General features: G+C 67.6%; 2 protein-coding genes across 2 annotated transcripts; both read right to left on the bottom strand.

The window, feature by feature from the left end:
* Window positions 1-904: 904 nt before the first annotated feature.
* Window positions 905-11,268, bottom strand: LOC142595589 (uncharacterized). The gene is given in 14 exon segments (XM_075724206.1): window positions 905-1,159; window positions 2,666-2,809; window positions 2,900-3,044; window positions 3,125-3,257; window positions 3,307-3,396; window positions 4,282-4,451; window positions 4,528-4,571; window positions 4,679-4,768; window positions 4,905-4,963; window positions 5,612-5,724; window positions 6,533-6,614; window positions 6,703-6,854; window positions 7,139-7,149; window positions 9,931-11,268. Coding segments are annotated over 14 exon segments (2,826 nt in total).
* A 2,971-nt stretch (window positions 11,269-14,239) lies between these two features.
* On the bottom strand, window positions 14,240-20,380 carry LOC142595588 (interleukin-36 receptor antagonist protein-like). The gene is given in 6 exon segments (XM_075724205.1): window positions 14,240-14,286; window positions 17,337-17,508; window positions 17,510-17,536; window positions 18,774-18,898; window positions 18,971-19,123; window positions 20,320-20,380. Coding segments are annotated over 6 exon segments (558 nt in total). The 5' UTR covers window positions 20,354-20,380.
* Window positions 20,381-23,187: the final 2,807 nt, after the last annotated feature.

The raw sequence follows: 23,187 nt of genomic DNA, 5'->3' as shown, positions 1-23,187 counted from the left end.
CCTCCCCTCCCCGGGCGATTTGGGGACACAGGGGGTGGGTGCCTGTCCCCCCCCTCCCCTCCCTGGGTGATTTGGGGACACGGGGGGGTACCTGTCCCCCCCCTCCCCTCCCTGGGTGATTTGGGGACACGGGGGGGTGGGTGTCTGTGTCCCCCTGCCCTCCCTGGGTGATTTGGGGACACGGGGGGGTGCCTGTCCCCCCCCCCCCCCCCCGGGTGATTTGGGGACACAGGGGGTGGGTGCCTGTCCCCCCCCCTCCCCTCCCTGGGTGATTTGGGGACACGGGGAATGGGTACCTGTCCCCCCCCCTTTGCCCCGGGCGACTTGGGGACACAGGGGGTGGGTGCCTGTCCCCCCCTCCCCTCCCTGGGTGATTTGGGACACGGGGGGGGGGGTGCCTGTCCCCCCCCTCCCCTCCCTGGGTGATTTGGGGACACGGGGAATGGGTACCTGTCCCCCCCCTTTGCCCCGGGCGACTTGGGGACACAGGGGGTGGGTGCCTGTCCCCCCCCCTCCCCTCCCTGGGTGATTTGGGGACACAGGGGGTGGGTGCCTGTGTCGTCCCCCCCCCCCCCCCCCGGGCGATTTGGGGACACAGGGGTGGCAGCGGTGGGACACGCACCTTTATTGCACGACGGCGAGCAGCAGGCAGCGGGCACGGGGAGGGGGCGATGCCGGGGAGGGGGCTGCGACCCCCCCATCCCCTTTTTTTTTTTTTTTTTTTGGGGGGGGGGTTGTCCCTGAGTGTCCCCATCCTTGATCCCAAGCCCCCCCCCCCAGCCTCCCCCAGCTTGGCTCAATACTGGCGGTGCCCGAAGGAACCTCGTACCGGGGTCAGTGTCCCCACGTCCCCCCCAAATGTCCCCACGTCCCCCCCAGTGTCCCCACGTCCCCCCCGTGTCCATCACAGCAGGTTCTTGTTGCGTTTGGGGACGATCTTCCTCACCGTCCGGCGCTCGGAGATGTTCCTCTTGACGCGGACGGTGGGGACGCTGGGGGGCTCGGGGACCAGCGAGGGGCTGGAGTGGGCTTTGGTCAGGGTGGGGGGGTCCGGGGGGGCCACCGCCGGCCCCGCTTGGGCTTCCCACCCCTCCAGGTCCTGGGCGCCGGCGCCGATCCACGTCTCCAGCACCTGCACGTAGGTCTCGTAGCGACGCCTCTGCCACGGGGAAGGGAAGGAGATGAGCCACCGCCACGGGGACGTCCCCGTGTCACCCGTGTCCCCCGTGTCCCCCATGTCCCACAGCAGCGTCTCTGCCATGGGGAAGGTAAGGCTGGAGATGAGCCACCACCATGGGGACATCCCCGTGTCACCCGTGTCCCCTGTGTCCCCGTGTCCCCCACGTCCCCATGTCCCTGATGTCCCCCATGTCCCACAGCAGCATCTCTGCCATGGGAAAGGTAAGGATGGAGATGAGCCACCACCATGGGGACATCCCCGTGTCACCCGTGTCCCCTGTGTCCCCGTGTCCCCCACGTCCCCATGTCCCTGATGTCCCCCATGTCCCACAGCAGCATCTCTGCCATGAAGAAGGGTAAGCATGGAGATGAGCCACCACCATGGGGACGTCCCCATGTCCCCTGTGTCCCCCGTGTCCCACAGCAGCATCTCTGCCATGGGGAAGGTAAGGCTGGAGACAAGCCACTGGCCATGGGGACGTCCCAGTGTTCCCTGTGTCCCCCATGTCCCTGTTGTCCCCCATGTCCCACAGCAGCGTCTCTGCCATGGAGAAGGTAAGGCTGGAGATGAGCCACCACCATGGGGACGTCCCTGTGTCACTGGTGTCCCCTGTGTCCCCCACGTCCCCCATCAGCATCTGCCATGGGGAAGGTAAGGCTGGAGATGAGCCATTGCCATGGGGATGTCACCATGTCACCGGTGTCCCCTGTGTCCCTGGTGTCCCCCATGTCCCACAGCAGCGTCTCTGCCATGGGGAAGGTAAGGATGGAGACGAGCCACCACCATGGGGACATCCCCGTGTCCCTGGTGTCCCCCATGTCCCATAGCAGCGTCTGCCACAGGGAAGGTAAGGATGGAGACGAGCCACCACCATGGGGACATCCTCGTGTCCCCTGTGTCCCCCACGTCCCCGTGTCCCCTGTGTCCCCCATATCCCACAGCAGCATCTCTGCCACGGGGAAGATAAGGATGGAGACGACCAACCACCCTGGGGACGTCCCCGTGTCCCTGGTGTCCCCCATGTCCCACAGCAGCGTCTCTGCCATGGGGAAGGTAAGGATGGAGATGAGCCACCGCCATGGGGATGTCCCCATGTTCCCAGTGTCCCCTAATAGCAGCGTCTCTGCCACGGGGAAGGTAGGGATGGAGATGAGCCACCACCATGGGGATGTTCCCGTGTCCCCTGTGTCCCCCATGTCCCACAGCAGCATCTGCAATGGGGAAGGCTGGAGACGAGCCACCACCATGGGGACAGCCCTGTGTCCCCGGTGTACCCCACGTCCTACAGCAGCATCTCTGCCGTGGGGAAGATAGCGATGGAGATGAGCCGCCACCACGGGGATGACCCCATGTCCCCCATAGCGACGTCTCCACCATGGGGAAGGTAAGGATGGGGACGAGCCCCCACCACGGGGACGTCCCCGTGTCCCCCACGCCCCTGGGTGTCCCGTATAATTGCATGAATGGGGAATTGATCGGCCCCACCTCGTAGAGGAGATACTCCTTCTTCAGGCGGTACTCGTCCAGGTCGCGGGCTCGCCCCCGCTTCTCGGGGAGGTTGCGTTGATGCTCGAAGAGCTCCTGTACCACCCGCTCCATCCACGCCTCGTGGGAGCGGTGCTGCTCCTCCTGCCCGTGGGGAGAAGGTTGGGGCGGGCGATGGTGGGCACCCATGGGTGGGCACCCACCCCCTCACCCCTCCCGGCAGCGGGGGCTCACCGGGGGGCTGCGGCTGGGGGCGGCGGGGAGGATGGGGCGGACGAAGCGGCGCTGGGAACCAACGGCGGCGGGAAAGGGGGGCGAGGAGAAGAGGGCGGCCACCAAATTGATGCGGGAGATCCAGGAGGACATCTCCTCCGGCGTCCTAGCGCGAACGGATGAGGTCACAGGTGATGTCATCACCCTCGGGGACACCTTCGTCCCCCCGGGGCAGGGGTTACTCACGGGGCTTGGAAGAGGAAGACGCGCCAGTCGGCCGTCTGCAGGCGGAAGACGTTGGGGCGCTTGGTGTATTTGCTGGCGCGCTCGGCCAAGGCGTGGTGGACCCCCAAGGGCTCCTCGGCCTCGGGTCCTTCCTCTTCTTGGGGGTCCGGGAAGGGTCCCGGCTCGGGGGGACGGCGGGGGACCCCCGTTCGCCCCCCCAGGTTTGAGGAAGTAGAGGACCGTTCCCTTTAGCACGGCCTGGAAGGCTTTCCAGCCTCGTCTGCCCCACGGCGCTGTGGGGTGGGGGGGAAGAGGTTGGGGGGCATGGTTGGACCCCAAAAGTCACCCCCAAAGCTGTGCGCCCCCCCCAGCTCCAACAGAGCCTGGCGTTGCCCCCCACTGGGACCCCGATGGACCCCAAATGGCGCTGCATCCATCCTCCCCCAGAACCCCAAACCACCCCAAATGCCCCCCCGGGCCCCCCAAAACCCCCCACCTGCCCCCAAACCACCCCAAATCTGCCCCCCTGGACCCCAAACCACCCCAAATCCCTGCCATGAACCCCCCAAAACCCCCAACATGCCCCCAAACCACACCAAATCCCCCCCATGGATCCCCCAAAACCCCCCACCTGCCCCCAAACCACCCCAAATCTGCCCCCCTGGACCCCAAACCACCCCAAATCCCTGCCATGGACCCCCCAAAACCCCCAACATGCCCCCAAACCACCCCAAATCTGCCCTCTTGGACCCAAACCACCCCAACTCTACCCCCCTAGACCCCAACACACCCCCAAATCCCACCCCCTGAGCCCCCCAAAACCCCCCACCTGCCCCCCAAACCACCCCAAATCCCCCCCATGGACCCCCCAAAATCCCCCACCTGCCCCCAAACCACCCCAAATCTGCCTCCCTGGACCCCAAACCACCCCAAATTCCCCCCTGGACCCTCCCAAAAACCCCTCATCTGCCCCCAAACCACCCCAAATCTGCCTCCCTGGACCCCAAACCACCCCAAATTCCCCCCTGGACCCTCCCAAAACCCCTCACCTGCCCCCAAACCACCCCAAATCTGCCTCCCTGGACCCCAAACCACCCCAAATTCCCCCCTGGACCCTCCCAAAACCCCTCACCTGCCCCCAAACCACCCCAAATCCTGCCTCCGGTCCCCCCCCTCACTTTTCTTGCCGTCAGCCTCGGCCAGCACCTTCCTGGCCAGCCAGCCCCGGCGGTAGATGAGGGCCCCAGCCCCCCCGGGCAGGTCCAAAAAGGGGTTGCTCTTCTTATGGCCGGGGGGGCCCAGGCTGCCCCCGCCTCCCGCTTCTTCCTCCTCCTCCTCCTCCTCATCCCTACGGGGTGCTCAGCGTCACGGGGTGCCCCCCACCCCAAATCTCCCCCCACCCCACCCCACGACCCCGTACTCACGCTGCCCACGCCAGCTTCTCGCTGCGGATGGAGCTGTAGAGAGCCTGGGGGGGAGGGGAAAGGGGGGTTCATGGGGTGGGGTGGGGGGTCCAGGGGGGTGCCCCCCCCACTTTTCCAGCCTCACAGACCCCCCCCCCCCCCCCCAAAATACCTTCAGCTGCTCCCTGGGGAAATCCTGCCCATCCATCATCCCGCTGAGGTTGGCCACGAATTCGGCGCTGGTCATGGCACGGCCGAGGCGCTGCGGGAGCGGGGTGGGTGCGTGGGTGTCGTGGGTGTCCCCCCCCACCATTTTATACCCCCCTACTCCCCCCGAAGCGCCCTAAACACATGCAGGGCTTGGATTTTGGGGGGGGGTCCCCCCCCTCTTTCCTCACCTGTCCGTGGAGGTCGGTGTTGAGCAGCATGATGGCGCAGGTCAGGGAGTGCACAGCGTCTGGGGGGGGCGTGGGGGGTGTCAGGGTGGGGGGGTCCCCCCCGAAGTGAGGGCACCCATCACCATGACCCCCCCCATGGGTGCAGCTGGGGGTGCCCCATAGCACTGGGAGGGGGCTGGGGGCGGGGGAAACTGAGGCACGGCGTGGGGTTGGGGGTGTATGGGGGGGGGTCTGGGGGTGTATGGGGGGATTTGGGGGTGTATGGGGGGATCTGGGGGTGTATGGGATGGTTGGGTGTGGGGGGGGGTCTGGGAGGATTTGGGGGTGTATGGGGGGATCTGGGGGGTGTGTGTGGGGGGGTTGGGGGTGTGGGGGGGGGTCTGGGGGGATTTGGGGGTGTATGGGGGGGTCTGGGGGTGTATGGGGGGGTTTGGGAGTATGGGGGGGTGTGGGGGGATTTGGGGTGTATGGTGGGGTCTGGGGGTGTATGAGGGGATTTGGGGGTGTATGCGGGGGTCTGGGGGTGTATGGGGGCATTGGGGGTATATGGGGGGGTTGGGGGTGTGTGTGGGGGTCTGGGGGTGTATGGGGGGATTTGGGGGTGTATGGGGGGGTCTGGGGGTGTATGGGGGTGCTGGGGGTGTATGGGGGGTCTGGGGGTGTATGGGGGTGCTGGGGGTGCTCCCCCCCGCCTCGCAGGGTCTCACCCGGGGAGGGGAAGGCGCCGGGGTTGCAGCGATGGTAACGCCGGGAGAAGTGGCCGAGGATGCGCTCGCGCTCCTGCGTCTCGCCCGTCAGCACCAGCGCCTGCAGGAAGGACCTGGGGGGGCCCCCCAAAAAACCACCCTAGGACCCCCAACTCATCTCGGCTGCTGGCTGCCCCCCCCCGCCCCTATAATCCACTCCCCCCAGACCCCAAATCTGCCCCCCCCCCCCGTACAGACCCCAACCCCCCCCGCCCCCCGGACCCCAAAGAGCCCAAAGGAGCCTCCCAGCACCCCGATGGGCTCCAAATGGCCCCACATCTGCCCCCCCCCAGCTGGCAGCCCCCAAATCTGCCTCCGTAGACCCCAATGGACCCCAAGTTTCCCTCCTGGGCCCCAAGTGAGGCCGAGAGCCCCCAAATCTGCCCCCCTCCAGCCCCAAAATACCCAAATCTGCTCCTTCTGGCCTCAAAATACACCAAACCTGCCCCCCGGACTCTAAAATACCCCAAATTTGCCCCCCTCAGCCCTGAAACACCCTGCATCTGCCTCCCCTAGATCCCCAGAACACCCCAAATCTGCCCCCCCTGGACCCTCCATCACCCCAAATCTGCCCCCCTGGACAACAACAGCCCCCAAAACACCCCCAAATCTGCCCCCCCCAGACCCTCCATCACCCCAAATCTGCCCCCCCCAGACCCTCCATCACCCCAAATCTGCCCCCCTGGACAACAACAGCCCCCAAAACACCCCCAAAAAACACCCCAAATCTGCCCCCCCCAGCCCTGAAACACCCCAAATTCTCCTCCCTCCAGCTCCCACAGCCCCGTCTCTCCCCTCCAGCCCCTCCCAGCCACGCTATCAATTTGGGGGGGTGTACCTTTGGCCCCCCCCAAAAGCCCCCCCCCCCCCCCCCATCACTACCTGAGCGCCTGGTCCAGTGTCTGCCCACCGAACTGGAAGAAATCCAGGTACTCCTGGGCCACCATCCCGCTGAACTCGTTTGCTGGGGCGGGGGGACACGAGTTTCAGGGGGGGTCCCCAACCCCAGAGGACCCCCCCCCAGCCCAAAAGTGGGTGTGTGTGCCCCCCACCCCCCCCCCATCCTTACTTCTTGCGGAGGAACGCGGCCACCTGGGACCTCTTGAAGCCGTCGAGGTGGAAGAGGCGAGCGGCCAAAACGCTGCGCCTCCCCCCGCAAGCCCCTGTCCCCCGTTTGGCACCGCTGACCCCCCCGGGGGGGCACCTGGGGGGGACGAGGGAGGGGGTCGGGAGGTGCCAGAGTCGGGGGGGGGGGGGGGGTCCCCCTTAACTCTGTCCAATTGGTTGGTGTGGATCTGGGGGGGGGATTGGGGGGGATTTGGGGGGGGTGGAGGGGGGATGGAGGGGGGCTGGGGGGGGATTTGGGGGGGGTGGAGGGGGATGGAGGGGGGCTGGGGAGGTGGTTGGGGGGACAGACGGACAGAACAGACAGGGTTTGGGGGGGTCAGCCAGCACGAGGGGGGGATCCCCTTAACTCTGCCCAATTGCTTGGTGTGGATCTGGGGGGGATTGGGGGGGGATTGGAGGGGGAATGGGGGGGGCTGGGGGGGTTTGGGGGGGATTTGGGGTGGTGGAGGGGGGATGGAGGGGAGCTGGGGGGGTGGTTGGGGGGACAAGACGGACAGAACAGACAGGGTTTGGGGGGGTCAGCCAGCACAAGGGGGGGGTACCCTTAACTCTGCCCAATTGCTTGGTGTGGATCTGGGAGGGGATGGGGGGATTGGGGGGAGATTTGGGGGGGAATGGGGGCGCTGGGGGGCTTTGGGGGGATTTTGGGGGGGGGTGGAGGGGGGATGGGGGGGAGCTGGGGGGGTGGTTGGGGGACAGACGGACAGAACAGACAGGGTTTGGGGGGGTCAGCCAGCACTAAGGGGGGAGATCCCCTTAACTCTGCCCAATTGCTTGGTGTGGTGCTGGGAGGGGGGATGGGGGGGATTTGGGGGGGAATGGGGGGGGGTTAGGGGGTTTTGAGGGGGGATTTGGGGAGGCTGGGGGGTGGAGGGGGATGGAGGGGAGCTGGGGAGGTGGTTGGGGGACAGACGGACAGAACAGACAGGATTTGGGGAGGTCAGACAGCACTAAGTGGGGGGATCCCCTTAACTCTGCCCAACTGGCTGGTACAGATCTGGGAGGGGATGGGGGGGACACTGGGGGGGGGAACTGGGGGGATTTGGGGGGGGGGGGCCGGGGGGGCTGAGGGGGTCAGGGGGGATGGAGGGGGGCTGGGGGGGTGGTTGGCGGACAGACGGACAGAACAGACAGGATTTGGGGGGGGTCAGCCAGCACGAGGGGGGGATCCCCTTAACTCTGCCCAATTGCTTGGTGCGGCTCTGGGAGGGGATGGGGGGAGATTTGGGGGGGGGAATGGAGGGGCTGGGGGGGGATTTGGGGGTGAATGGGGGTGTGGACAGACAGATGGAAGTCTGGGGGGGCGGATGGATGGACAGGATTTGGGGGGTGGGGGGGGTTGGGGGGGAGCAGGCAGGGCGCTGGGGGGGCGATGGGGAATGGGGGGGGCAGACGGACAGATGTGGGGCTGGGGCGGGGGGGGACGGACAGGGGTCTGGGGGACATGTGGGTGCCTGGGGGGGGCGGGACAGACAGACAGACGGGGGGTCAGGGGGCACAGACAGGTGTCGGGGCAGGGTTGCAGGGGTCCCGGGAGGGGGTTTGGGGGGGCAGAAGGACAAGACGGGGGGGGCTGTGGGGCAGACAGAGCTGTGGGACGGGATTTGGGAGGATGGAGCCGGGGGGGGGGGGGACGCCCACGTGGGCCCGGGGGTGCTGGGGAGGCCACGTGGCCGGCGTCCCTCACCCCATGGGTGCTGGCGGGGGGTTCCGGCGGGGGGCTCCTCGCCCGTCTCGGGGGGCAGCTCCTCCATGGCGGGGTGCGGTGGCGGGGTGACGGGGGGAGGGCCCTGCGCCACTTCCCCCCCCGGGCAGGAAGCGCCTGGGGATGCCGGCAGCCGAGCACGGCCGTGTCCCGGCAGGGGGGGGCCCCCCCCGCACCCCCCCGGAACCCCCGGTGCCGGGGAACCCCGTGGAGGCTGGGGGGATGGCGGGGAGGGGGGCTGGGGTGGAGCCAGGGGGGGCTGCAGGCTGGGGGGGGGCTGGTACCCCACTGCCATGGGCTGATAGGGGGGGCTGGGGGGGGGGCTGAGGGGGATCTAGGGGGGTCAGAGGTGTGGGGGGGGCCTGGGGGCGGGGGACCCAGGGGGGGTCAGGGTTTTGGGGGGGGGCTGGGGGGGGGACCCAGGGGGGGCTGCAGGTTGGGGGGGAGCTGGGGTACCCCCCTGCCATGGGCTGATATGGGGGGCTGGGGGGGGGGCTGGGGAGGATCCAGGGGGGTCAGGGGGATGGGGGGGGGCTGGGTACCCCCCTGCCATGGGCTGATACAGGGAGCTGGGGGGGGGGCTGGGGGCGACCCAGGGGGGTCAGGGTTTTGGGGGGAGGTTGGGGGGGATCCAGGGGGGGCTGGGAGGGTTGCGGGGGGGGGCTGGTACCCCCCTGCCATGGGCTGACATGGGGGGGCTGGGGGGGGGTCTGGGGGGGGTCTAGGGGTTGTCAGAGGCGTGGGGGGGGTGCCTGAGTGGGACCTCAGGGGGGGCAGGGGGTTTGGGGGGGGGGCTGGGTACCACCCCTGCCATGGGCTGATATGGGGGGCTGGGGGGGGGGGCTGGGGGCGGGCACCCCCTTCTTTGGGGCAAATCGGGGGGCATCGGGGGGGTCTGGTACCCCCCTCCCCTGGGGCAAATGTGGGGGGGCCGAGGGCCTGGTGGGGGGCTGGTACCCCCCTCCCAGGGGTGGTTTTGGGGGGGGCGGGGGCCAGGGGAGCGGCAGATCTGGGTCTCCCCCTCCTGAGGCCGCACCTGGGGGGCAACCGGGGCTGGGGGGGTCCCGGTCACCCCCCCCCGGGATAAGCTCCGGAGGGGTTGGGGGTTTGGGGGGGTCCCGGCACCCCCATTCTGGCTGCAGCCGTAGGGGGCTGGGGGGGGTCCCCAGATCCGGGGGGCAGATCCAGGAGGTCAGAGAGCACCAGGCCTGGGGATCGGGAGGGTCCTGGGGGGGCAGGGGGGAGAAGACACAGTGGGGTGGGGGGGGGTGTCCCCATCAGCATCAGTGCCCCCCAAAAACAAACCCCCACGGCTAGGGGGGGTCCCCGCACTCACCCCGCTCCGCGGCGCTGTCGACGTCCCCTCCTACCAGGCGGCACCCAAAAGGGGGGAGGGGGGCAGGCGGGGGGGGGGACACCCCCGTCCCTCCCCGGTGCCCCCCGTGGCCTCGTCCCCCTCGGTGATGAGCAGCGGCTGCAGGGCGGCGATGTGGGGCCGGTAGATGGGCACCTGGCGGGCACCCATGGGTGCCAGCACCTGGCTCTGGAAGAGGGGGTTGGTGTGGAAGTGGGGCTCCTCCTCCTCCACATCCTCCTCTTCCTCGGTGTCGTCCTCCCGGGAGGAGCAGCCACTGTCGTCTTCGCCGTCATCCTCCTCTTCCTCCTCGCTGCATTCGGGGTCCCGGTGCTCGGGTGAGGTGGGCCCATCCGTGGTCATGAACTTGGGCGAGATGGTCCCATCCATGGGCTTGGTCTTGGGTAAGATGGTTGCATCCATGGGCACAGACGTGGGTGAGATGGTTTCATCCATGGGCATGTTCTCCTGAGAGACGGTCCCATCCATGGGCACGGCATTGGGCAAGATGGCCGCATCCATGGTCACGGCCTTGGGCAAGATGGTCCCATCCATGGTCATGGCTTTGGGGAAGATGGTCGCATCCATGGGCACAGACGTGGGTGAGATGGTTGCATCCATGGGCTTGTTCTCCTGCGAGATGGTCCCATCCACGGTCATGGCTTTGGGCAAGATGGTCACATCCATGGGCACAGATGTGGGTGAGATGGTTGCATCCATGGTCATGGCCTTGGGCAAGATGGTTGCATCCATGGTCATGTTCTCCTGTGAGATGGTCCCATCCATGGGCATGGCCTTGGGCAAGATGGTCGTATCTGTGGGCATGGACTTGGGCGCTATGGTCCCGTCTACCGGCACGTGCTCCTGCAAGGTGGTCTCATCCATGGGCATGGACATGGGGGAGACACTCCCATCCATGGACACGGACGTGGGAGAGATGCTCCCATCTGTAGGCACGTGGCCACGGTGCTCGTTTGAGTTGCTCCCACCCATGGGCACGTGCGAGACGCTCTCATATGCGAATCCCCAGCCTCGGTGCTCATGCGAGACGCTCCCATCCACGGGCATGGACTTGGATGAGATGGTCCCATCTGTTGGCACGTGCTCGTGCAAGACGCTCCCACCTGTAGACACATGGAAGATGCTCTCGTATGTGGATCGATGGCCTTGGTGTTCATGGAAGATGCTCTCATCCGTGGGCATGGACTCGGGCGAGGTGGTCTTATCGATGGGCGTGAACTTGGGTGAGATGTTCTTATCCATGGGGATGGATGTGGGTGAGATGCTCCCACCTGTAGACACATGGAAGATGTTCTCATATGTGGATCGATAGCCTTGGTGCTCATGGAAGATGCTCTCATCTGTGGGCATGGACTCGGGCGAGGTGTTCTTATCCATGGGGATGGACGTGGGTGAGATGTTCTTATCCATGGGTGAGATGCTCCCATCTGTAGACACGTGGAAGATGCTCTTGTGTGTGGATCCACTGCCTTGGTGCTCATGGAAGACAGTCTCATCCATGGGCATGAACTTGGGCGAGACGTCCTCGGCCTTGGTGCTCATGGAAGATGCTCTCATCTGTGGGCATGAACTTGGGCGAGATGCTCCCATGGGTGGGCAGGAACTTAGGCGAGATGCTCCCACCCATGGGCATGAACTTGGGCGAGATGCTCCCACCCGTGGGCGGGAGCTTGGGCGAGACACTCCGATCTGTAGGCACGTGGCCATGGTGCTCATGGGAGATGCTCCCACCCATGGACATGTTGAAGATGTTCTCATATGCGGATCCTTGGCCTTGGTGCTCATGGAAGATGCTCTCATCCGTGGGCATGAGCTTGGGTGAGATGTTCCCATCGGTGGGCATGAACTTGGGCGAGATGCTTCCACCCGTGGGCATGAACTTGGGCAAGATGCTCTCATCTGTGGGCATGAACTTGGGCGAGATGCTCTCATCGGTGGGCATGAACTTGGGCGAGATGCTCCCATCGGTGGGCATGAACTTGGGCGAGACGCTCCGATCTGTAGGCATGTGGCCATGGTGCTCATGGGAGATGCTCCCACCCATGGCCATGTCGAAGATGTTCTCATATGCGGATCCTTGGCCTTGGTGCTCATGGAAGATGGTCCCATCCGTGGGCATGAACTTGGGCGAGATGCTCTCCTCCGTAGACCCGGGACCGTGCCGCCGCTGCTGTGAGATGCTCGGCGCCGTGGCCGCGCTCCCGGCCGTGGCCCCGTGGCCGCGGTGCCAGCTCTCCGGCGGCGCTGGGTCGCGGTTGCCGTCCGGTTGCCCCTCAATGGCTCCCTGCAGCTCCCAGACGCACAGCTGGGCTTGCACCAGGCTAGCCCAGAAGACGTCGGCGCCGGCGGGCGCCGCGGCGGGTGCCATGGTGGGTGCCGCGGCGGGTGCCATGGTGGGTGCCGGGGCGGGGGGGGTCACCCCTTCGGCACCCGCCCCCGAGAAGACGATGGCGTCCTGCGCCGCCAGGACCCCGGCGGGGGCGGTGGTAGGGGGGGTGCCCGCCGGCTCCATGGCGCGGTGCCCGCCGCTACGCCCGCCTGCCCGCCGCACGCAGGCAGCTGCCCGTCCTGCCCGGCGTGCCGGCGGCCAGCCCCATGGCCGTGGGTCAGCCCTGCGGGGGGGAGCAGGAGGAGAGGGGTGCTGGGTGGGGGGTCCTGCGCCCGCCGGGGGGGAGAGGGGGAGAGGGAGGGGAGGATGGAGGGGGGAAGGAGGGAGGGGAGAGGGAGGGAGGGAAGGACGGGCGGAAGGAAGGGAAAGATGGAGGGAAAAGGGAGGGAGAAGGGAGGGGAGGATGGAGGGATGCAGGGAGGGAAGGAAGGGAAGGAGGAAGGATGGAGGAAAAAGGGAGGGAGAAGGGAGGGGAGGATGGAGGGATGAAGGAAGGGAGGGAGGAGGAAGGAGGAAGGGAGGGAAGGAAGGGAAGGATGGAGGAAAAAGGGAGGGAAAAGGGAGGGAGAAGGGAGGGGAGGATGGAGGGATGAAGGAAGGGAGGGAGGGAGGAGGAAGGGAGGGAGAGAGGGAGGGATGGAGGGAGGATGGAGGATGGAGGGATGAAGGATGGAGGAAGGAAAGAGGAAGGAGGAAGGAAGGGAAGGAAGGAGGAACAAGGGAGGGAGAAGGAAGGGAGAAAGGAGGGAAGGATGGAGGGATGAAGGAAGGAGGGAGGGAGGAGAGAGGGAAGGAAGGATGGAGGAGCGGGGATGGAGGAAGAAGGGAGGGAGGGAGAAAGGAGGGAGAAAGGAGGGAGGAAGGGAAGGAGGGGAAGGAAGGATGGAGGAAAAAGGGAGGGAAGAGGGAGGGAGGGCGGAGGAAGGAGGGAGGGAGGGATGAGGAAGGAGGGAGGAGGAAGAGGGCGGAGGAAGGAGGGATGAGGAAGGGAGGAGGAAGGAGGCGGGGAGGGAGGGATGGAGGGAAGGAGGGATGAGGAAGGAGGGAGGGAGGAGGAAGAGGGAGGGCAGAGGAAGAGGGCGGAGGAAGGAGGGAGGAGGGAGGAGGGAGGAAGGATGGAAGGAGGGAGGAGGAGGAGGGATGAAGGAAGGAGGGAGGAGGAGGAGGGATGAGGAAGGATGGAAGGAGGGAGGAGGAAGGAGGGAGGAGGAGGAGGGATGAGGAAGGATGGAAGGAGGGAGGAGGAGGAGGGATGAGGAAGGATGGAAGGAGGGAGGAGGAAGGAGGGAGGAGGAAGGATGGAAGGAGGGAGGAGGAAGAGGGAGGAGGAAGGAGGGAGGAGGAGGAGGGATGAGGAAGGATGGAAGAGAGGGAGGAGGAGGAGGGATGAGGAAGGATGGAAGGAGGGAGGAGGAAGGAGGGAGGAGGAGGAGGGATGAGGAAGGATGGAAGGAGGGAGGAGGAGGAGGGATGAGGAAGGATGGAAGGAGGGAGGAGGAAGGAGGGAGGAGGAAGGATGGAAGGAGGGAGGAGGAGGAGGGATGAGGAAGGATGGAAGGAGGGAGGAGGAAGGAGGGAGGAGGAAGGATGGAAGGAGGGAGGAGGAGGAGGGATGAGGAAGGATGGAAGGAGGGGGGAGGAAGGAGGGAGGAGGAAGGATGGAAGGAGGGAGGAGGAAGGAGGGAGGAGGAAGGATGGAAGGAGGGAGGAGGAAGGAGGGAGGAGGAAGGATGGAAGGAGGGAGGAGGAGGAGGGATGAGGAAGGATGGAAGGAGGGAGGAGGAAGGAGGGAGGAGGAGGAGGGATGAGGAAGGGGGAGGAGGAAGAGGGAGGAGGAAGGAGGGAGGAGGAAGAGGGAGGGCGGAGGAAGAGGAAGGGCGGGCGGCGGGCGGGGGGCGCGGGTGGGCACCTGCGGGCAGGGCGGGGGTCGAGCACGCGCAGCCCGGCACCCGCGCCCGCTCGCGGCCCCCGCGTCACCCCGCGGCCCCCACGTCACGGCCCCCACGTCACCCGCGTCACCGCTGCCGCCGCTTCCGGCCCTGCCGGGGCAGGAAAGGGGGATGGGGGGGGGGGGGGGGCACCCGGCCGTGCCCCCCCGCCAGCACCCCTGTCCCGGGGGGGGGGGCACCCAGCGTGGCTCTTCCTGCAGCGTTAAGGGGGGGGGTCCCCAAATTAAGGGGGGGGGGGGTTGCACCCCGCAGCGGGTGCTGCCTGTATTAGGGGGGGGGGCTTGTCGAGGAGGGGGGTGCACCCCAAAATGGGCGCTGCCTGCGCGCTGGGGGGGGGGGGGGCACCTCGGTGGGGCACCCCCTCCCCCCCCCCCCAAACCCTGCGCCCCCTCCCCCGGGCAGGGGCACCCCAGGGACCCCAAGGGGTGGGGGGGACCCCAAAGGGTTATGGAGGGGCTGGGGGGGTCCCCAAAGTGGGGGGGCGACCCCAAAGGGTTATGGAGGGGCTTGGGGAGATCCCAAAGTGTTGGGGGGGTCCCCAAAGTGGGGGGGGGACCCCAAAGGGTTATGGAGGGGTTGGGGGGGGCCCAAAAGGTGGGGGAGACCCCAAAGTGGGGGGGAACCCCAAAGGGTTATGGAGGGGCTTGGGGGGGGATCCCAAAGTGGGGGGGACCCCAAAGTGGGGGACCCCAAAGGGTATGGAGGGGCTGGGGGGGGCCCAAAAGTGGGGGGGACACCAAAGTGGGGGGGGGACCCCAAAGGGTTATGGAGGGGTTCAGGGGGGTCCCCAAAGTGGGGGGGTACCCCAAAGGGTTATGCAGGGGGGGTCTGGGGGAGTCCCCAAAGTGGGGGAGAAACCCCAAAGTGTTATGGAGGGGCTGGGGGGGGCCCAAAAGTGGGGGGGGACCCCAAAGGGTTATGGAGCAGCTCGGGGGGGGCAAGGGGTGGGGGGGGACCCCAAAGGCTTCTAAGGGGGCTCGGGGGGGGGGGGCACGGTCTATGGGGGACCCCAAGGGGTTATGGGGGGGCTCTGAGGGTGGGGACCCCAAAGGCGGGGGACCCCAAAGGCTTCTAAGGGGGGTCTGGGGGGTGCGGGGGACCCCGAGGGGTGGGAAGGGACCCCAAGGGCTGTGGGGGACCCCAAAAGTTGGGGGGGGCCTGAAGGGAGGGGCCTGGGCGGGGGACGACACCCCAAAAGTTTACAAGGAGGCTCTGGGGAGTGGGGGGGGGGGGGACCCCAAGGGCTATGGGGGGTCCCCAAAGCTTATAGGGGGCTGGGGGGTCCCCAAAGGGGTGGGGGGGACCCAAAGAGGGGGACCCCGAGATCCGAGGGGATCCAGAGGAGCCGTGAGGGACCCGCAGGGGCCGGGAGGCCGAGAGTTGGGGGGGGCCCCCGGGGGCGGGGGGACCCCAAGGGATTTTGGGGCGACCCTGAAGGCTGGGGGGACCCCCCAGGGCGGGGAGGGGGGACTCTGGGGGACCCCAAGAGGACCCCGGGCCATGGGGACCCCCCCGTCCCCCCCCCGGGGTCGCGCTCGCGTCCCCCCCCGCCCCCCCAGCTGCCCCCGTCCCTTACCGGCACTGCCGGCGCGCGCCGCGGGGCGTGTCCACCGTCGGTCACGCCCCCTGCCTCCGCCCCTCCCGCCGTGGGCGGGGCAAAGCCGGCCTGGGCCACGCCCCTTGGCGAGACCACGCCCCCTCGGCGTGAGCGGGCCCGATCCTGCCCCACAGGGGCTGATCCTGCCCCACGGGGCCCGATCCTGGACCCCCACGGGCTGATCCTGTGCCACGGGGCCCGATCCTGCCCCACAGGGGCTGATCCTGCCCCACGGGGCCCGATCCTGTCCCACGGGGCCCGATCCTGGACCCCCACGGGCTGATCCTGCCTCACGGGGCCCGATCCTGGACCCTCCATGGGCTGCTCCTGCCCCACGGGGCCCGATCCTGAACCCCCACGGGCTGATCCTGCCCCACGGGGCCCGATCCTGGACCCTCCATGGGCTGATCCTGCCTCACGGGATCCTGGACCCCCACAGGGGCTGATCCTGCGCCACGGGGCCCGATCCTGCCCCACAGGGGCCTGCCCTGCCCCACGGGGCCTGATCCTGAACCCCCACGGGCTGATCCTGCCCCACGGGGCCCGATCCTGGACCCCCACGGGCTGATCCTGCCCCACGGGGCCCGATCCTGGACCCCCACAGGGGCTGATCCTGCCCCACGGGGCCCGATCCTGGACCCCCACAGGGGCTGATCCTGCCCCACGGGGCCCGATCCTGGACCCTCCATGGGCTGCTCCTGCCCCACGGGGCCCGATCCTGGACCCCCACGGGCTGATCCTGCCCCACGGGGCCCGATCCTGGACCCTCCATGGGCTGATCCTGCCTCACGGGATCTTGGACCCCCACAGGGGATGATCCTGCCTCACGGGATCCTGGACCCCCACAGGGGCTGTTCCTGCGCCACGGGGCCCGATCCTGCCCCACAGGGGCCTGCCCTGCCCCACGGGCCAGATCCTGGACCCCCAGGGGCTGATCCTGCCCCACGGGGCCCGATCCTGGACCCCCACGGGCTGATCCTGCGCCACGGGGCCCGATCCTGAACCCCCACAGGGGCTGCTCCTGCCCCACGGGGCCCGATCCTGCCCCACAGGGGCCTGCCCTGCCCCACGGGGCCTGATCCTGGACCCCCACGGGCTGATCCTGCCCCACGGGGCCCGATCCTGAACCCCCACAGGGGCTGCTCCTGCCCCACGGGGCCCGATCCTGCCCCACAGGGGCCTGCCCTGCCCCACGGGGCCTGATCCTGGACCCCCACGGGCTGATCCTGCCCCACGGGGCCCGATCCTGCCCTGCCGTGGGCCGTCCCTGCCCCACGGGGCCCGATCCTGGAACCCCCCATGGTCCGATCCTGCCCCACGGGGCCCGATCCTGTGTCCCCATGGGCTGATCCTGCCCCACATGGGCCCGATCCTGCCCCCCCCCATGGCCCCATCCTCCCCCCTCTCCCCCAAGCCACACTCCGCGAGCCGAGGCAAACACCATCGCTTTATTCCCCCGCCCTGGGGTGGGGGGGCTGAGGGTGGGGAGGACACCCCCACCCATGGGTGCTCTCCCCGCACCACCCATGGGTGCTGCGGTCACTTGCGGAGCAGGTAGAAGGCGGGTGGCGGCGGGGGGGGGCGGCCACGGCCAGCGCTTCCCCCGGCCCCGGCGCGGTGCTGAGGAAGTGCCCGGGGAAGGCGGCCGACTCGAAGGTGTGCGTGGAGCCACCAAAGGTCTTGTAGAAGGTGTAGGGGGTGGCCTCGGCCCCCCCGCGAGAACAGGTCCAGCAGCTCCACCGCCTGGCGTGGCGGGCAGGGTGTCAGCCCTCGGACACCACCCCGGGGTGACACCGTCCCAGGGAACCCCCACCTCCTGGTGCCACCACATCCAGGTGCCACCATCTCAAGGAACCCCCCCCATCTCCAAGTGCTGCCATCATGAAGTGACACCACTCTGGGGAACCCCCATCTCCAGCTGCCACCATGTCCTGGTGCCACCATCTCCAGCTGCCACCATCTCAAGGAACACCCCCATCTCCAGGTGCTGCCATCATGAGGTGCCACCATCTCCTTGGTGCCACCATCTCCAGGTGCCATCATCTCAAGGAACCCCCCATCTCCAGCTGCCACCATCTCCAGGCGCCACCATCTCAAGGAACCTCCCATCTTCAGGTGCTGCCATCATGAGTTGACACCACCCTGGGGAACCCCTATCTCCTGGTGCCACCACATCCAAGTGCCACCACCCCAAGGAACCCCCTCATCTCCAGGTGCTGCCATCATGAGGTGACACCATCTCCATGTGCCACCATCTCAAGGAACACCCCATCTCCTGGTGCCACCATCTCAAGGAACCCCCCCCATCTCCAAGTGCTGCCATCATGAGGTGCCACCACTCTGGGGAACCCCCATCTCCAGGTGCCACCATGTCCTGGTGCCACCATCTCCAGCTGCCACCATCTCAAGGAACACCCCCATCTCCAGGTGCTGCCATCATGAGGTGACACCACCCTGGGGAACCCCCACCTCCAGGTGCCACCACCTCAGGGTGATGCCGTTCTGGGATGACACCATCTCAGGGTGCCCCACCTTGGGTTGCCCACCTTGAGTTGACCTACCTAGGGTTGCCTCAGCTCTTGGTGCCCACCTTGGGTTGCCCACCTTGGGTTGCCCCACCTTGGGTTGATCCACCTTGGGTTGCCCCACCTTGGGTTGCCCCACCTTTGGTTCCCCACCACCCCAGGGTGCTCCCCACCTTGCCGTTGCCCACCTTGAGTTGACCTACCTAGGGTTGCCTCAGCTCTTGGTGCTCACCTTGGGTTGCCCCACCTTGGGTTGCCCACCTTGGGTTGCCCACCTTGGGTTGCCCCACCTTGGGTTGCCCCACCTTTGGTTCCCCACCACCCCAGGGTGCTCCCCACCTTGCCGTTGCCCATCTTGAGTTGACCCACCTCGAGATGCCCCACCTCTGGGTGCCCCACCCCGGGGTGCCCCCCACCCTGGGCCACCCCCCCACTGTGCCTCCCCCCGTGCTCACCTCCAGCTTCAGCTGGGGCTTGGGGCCGGTGCCGCAGGAGAGGGCCTGGGTGCCTTCGCGGATGCCCACGATGAGGGGACAGCGCCGGCGCTCCAGGTGCCGGTTGGGCACCACGCTGATGGGTTCTAGAAGGAGATGGGGTGGGCGGGAGCACCCGTGGGTGGGGATGCCACCCGCGCCACGCCCAGGGCACCCACCTTCTTGGGCAGCATTGACACCCTGCAGGCTGGTGGCCACCAGTTGCCCGTTGTGCAGGCACAGCCCCTTCTGCTCTGTGTCCCGCACCACGTAGTGGTAGGGCCGCCCCCGGGACAGCGTCTCCGTCGACATCGTCACATCTGAGCCCTCTTCTCGGGGACACGGGGACATGGGGACACGGGGACATGGAGATGGGGGACACAGGGATATGGAGATGGGGGACACAGGGATATGGGGCATCATGGGGACATGGGGATGGGGCGCACAGGAGTGATGGGCACGTGGAGATGGGGGACATGGGGACACGGGGAAGGGGCACAGGGGCGTCATGGGCACGTGGGGACATGGGGGCATCACAGGGATGTGGATTGGGGGACATGGGGACACGGGGAAGGGGCACAGGGGTGTCATGGGCGCGTGGGGACATGGGGGCATGGGAGCATCATGGGGACATGGGATTGGGGGACATGGGGACATGGGGATGGGGCACAAGTGGTGGGCATGTGGGGATGGAGGACATGGGGACATGGGGACACGGAGAAAGGGCACGGGGTGTCATGGGCATGTGGGGACATCCGGGCATCACAGGGACGGGGATTGGGGGATGTGGGGACATGGGGATGGGGCACAGGGGCGTCACGGGCACGTGGGGACATGGGGGACGTGGGGACAGGGGGATGTGGGGACATGGGGATGTGGTGCACAGGAGTGATGGGCACGTGGGGATGGAGGACATGGGGACATGGGGACATGGGGAAGGGGCACAGGGGCATCACGGGCACATGGGGACATGGGGGCATCGCAGGGATGTGGGATGGGGGACACGGGGACACGGGGACACGGGGATGGGGTGCCCTGGGCACATGGGGACATGGGGGCACGGAGCATCACAGGGACGTGGGATTGGGGGACATGGGGACATGGGGATGGGGCACACAGGGGTGTCATGGGCACGGGGGGATTGGGGACATGGGGACACGGGTGAGATGGGCACATGGGGATTGGGGACATGGGGACATGGGTGTCATGGGCACGGGGGGATTGGGGACATGGGGACACGGGTGGGATGGGCACATGGGGATTGGGGACATGGGTGGGATGGGCACATGGGGATTGGGGACATGGGGACACGGGTGGGATGGGCACATGGGGATTGGGGACATGGGGACATGGGGATGTGGGGATGGAGCACAGGAGTGATGGGCACGTGGGGATGGGGGACACGGGGACATGGGGACATGGGTGTGATGGGCACGGGGGTTAGGGATAGATGCAGGGACACGGAGACAGGGACACGGGGGCGGGTGGGGACACGGGGGACGTGGGGCCGGTGCCTGCCAGGCGCTACCTGTCCCCAGGAACTCCTCGAACAAGGCCACCATGTCGGGGTCGATGACAGCCTCCACCGCGTCCCCCGTCCCCGTGCTCGGCCCCGCCATGGCACCCAGCGGGTGCCCACGAGGCCGGGCCTGCTCCGGGCGTCCCCGGGGCCCCTCGGCCCCACTGCAGTGGGTGGGGGGGTGGGGAGAGGGGTGAGGGCGGGCGCCACGCGGGGTGACTCAGGCCCCGGAAACGAGGGGAGGGGACAATGCCGTCCCCACCCCGTCCCCACGGCTCACCTGAAGGCGGGTCTGGATGCGTGGGACATGGCTGAACCTGCACGAGAGCACGCGGGTGACGCGGGCGGGCGGGGAGGAGCCTCCCCGTAACGCACTGGGTCTGCCGGTTACCAACAGGTTGTCAGTAGGCTCCAGAGTGAACGCCCCTCAGACCGTTGCACAAGCGGGATCCCCCTCCCCCCCCCCCGCCCAGCCAGCCATACCTGCAAATCTGGCAGCTCCCCGAATCCCGTCCCCGTCTCCTCTGGGTTGTGGTGTCCCCCCGTGGGTGACGGTGGCTTCTTATAGGGCCGGGCGGGGCGGGGGGGGCAGAGCCCGCCCCGGTGATTGTACGGAAGGGAACGGGGCTGGGCGGGAGCCGGCGTCGTGGGAGGACGGGTGACGGGGACGCGGAGCTGTGGGGAAACACCGCCTGCTCCCCCTCTGCGTCCCTGCCACCGTGCCCGTGGTCACCGGGGCCGGCGTGGCCCCCGCCACGGCCCTGTCCCCCGTCCCCTGGTGCCTGTGCCCCGTGGATGGTCCCCGCCGTGCGCCCCGGCCCCGAGATACCGGTGTGGCCGGCCTGCCCTGTCCCCGCCGTGCCCGCCAGCCATGTCCCCGGGGTCGCCTGTCCCCGTGGTCCCACATGCCCTGTCCCTATGGTCCCATGTGCCCCCATCCCCATGGTCCCATGTCCCTTGTCCCCATCATCCCTTGTCCCCATGGTCCCATGTACTCTGTCCCTGTGGTCCCATGTCCCTTGTCCCCATCATCCCTTGTCCCCATGGTCCCATGTACTCTGTCCCTGTGGTCCCATGTCCCTTGTCCCCAATGTCCCTTATCCCCATGGTCCCACATGCCCTGTCCCCATGGTCCCGTGTGCCCCATCCCCATGGTCCCATGTCCCTTGTCCCCATCATCCCTTGTCCCCATGGTCCGATGTACTTTGTCCCTGTGGTCCCATGTCCCTTGTCCCCATCATCCCATGTCCCTTGTCCCCATCATCCCTTGTCCCCATGGTCCCATGTACTCTGTCCCTGTGGTCCCATGTCCCTTGTCCCCAGGGTCCCTTGTCCCCGTGGTCCCACATGCCCTGTCCCTATGGTCCCATGTGCTCCCATCCCCATGGTCCCATGTCCCTTGTCCCCATCATCCCTTGTCCCCGTGGTCCCATGTACTCTGTCCCTGTGGTCCCATGTCCCTTGTCCCCAATGTCCCTTGTCCCCAGGGTCCCTTGTCCCCGTGGTCCCACATGCCCTGTCCCTATGGTCCCATGTGCTCCCATCCCCATGGTCCCATGTCCCTTGTCCCCATCATCCCTTGTCCCCGTGGTCCCATGTACTCTGTCCCTGTGGTCCCATGTCCCTTGTCCCCAACGTCCCTTGTCCCCGTGGTCCCACATGCCCTGTCCCCATGGTCCCATGTGCCCCCATCCCCGTGGTCCCATGTCCCTTGTCCCCAACATCCCTTATCCCCATGGTCCCACATGCTCTGTCCCCATGGTCCCGTGTGCCCCATCCCCGTGCTCCCATGTCCCTTGTCCCCATCGTCCCTTGTCCCCGTGGTCCCATGTACTCTGTCCCTGTGGTCCCATGTCCCTTGTCCCCATGGTCGCTTGTCCCCATGGTCCCACGTGCCCTGTCCCCATGGTCCCATGTCCCCATGGTCCCATGTCCCTTGTCCCCATGGTCCCACGTGCCCTCTCCCCATGCTCCCATGTCCCCATGGTCCCACGTCCCTTGTCCCCATGGTCCATGTGCCCTCTCCCCATGCTCCCGTGTCCCCATGGTCCCACGTCCCTTGTCCCCATGGTCCCACGTGCCCTCTCCCCATGCTCCCATGTCCCCATGCTCCCGTGTCCCTGTGGTCCCATGTGCCCTGTCCCCATGCTCCCATGTCCCCGTGGTCCCATGTCCCTTGTCCCCATGGTCCCACGTGCCCTCTCCCCATGTCCCTTGTCCCCATGGTCCCATGTCCCTTGTCCCCATGGTCCCACGTGCCCTCTCCCCATGTCCCTTGTCCCCATGGTCCCATGTTCCCATGTCCCCATGGTCCCACGTGCCCTCTCCCCATGCTCCCGTGGTCCTGTGTCCCCGTGTCCCCACGTCCCTTGTCCCCCAGTGCCCGCGTGCCCCGTCCCGCAGGTGCCACGTGCCCCATCCCTGCCATGCCACGCTGCACCACGCCGCGGCGCGGGCGGCAGCCGGGGCGTGCCGGGCGGGAGGCACCCGCCGCCACCAAATCCGGGAAGAGGCCGAGCCCGGGAGGCCGTGGGGCAGCCCCGCCGGCTGCGTCACCCCCCGCCCTGGGGACATCCCGTCCCTAGCGAACCGGTGGCGCAACACCGGCCACCCCGCCGCGGTGACGCAGGCGCCGGGGCCACCGTCGCCCTGTCCCTGTCCCCCCTGGCCTTGCTGCCGCCCATGCCACGGGGACCAAGGTGTCGGGAGCGTCTTTATTCCCAGGGGGATGGCACCGTCCCCGGGGGGGATGGCACTGTCCCCAGGGCGAGGATGTCACCATCCCCAGGGCGAGGATGTCACCATCACTGGGGGGGGACGTCGTGGTCCGCGGTGGGAGATGTCACCATCCCCAGGGCGAGGGTGTTACCATCACTG

This window comes from Pelecanus crispus, chromosome 21, assembly GCF_030463565.1.
Source record: "Pelecanus crispus isolate bPelCri1 chromosome 21, bPelCri1.pri, whole genome shotgun sequence".
Classification (NCBI taxonomy): Eukaryota; Metazoa; Chordata; class Aves; order Pelecaniformes; family Pelecanidae; genus Pelecanus; species Pelecanus crispus.
The sequence above is the reverse complement of the archived record's forward strand: the minus strand, read 5'-3'. Positions and strand labels throughout refer to the sequence as shown.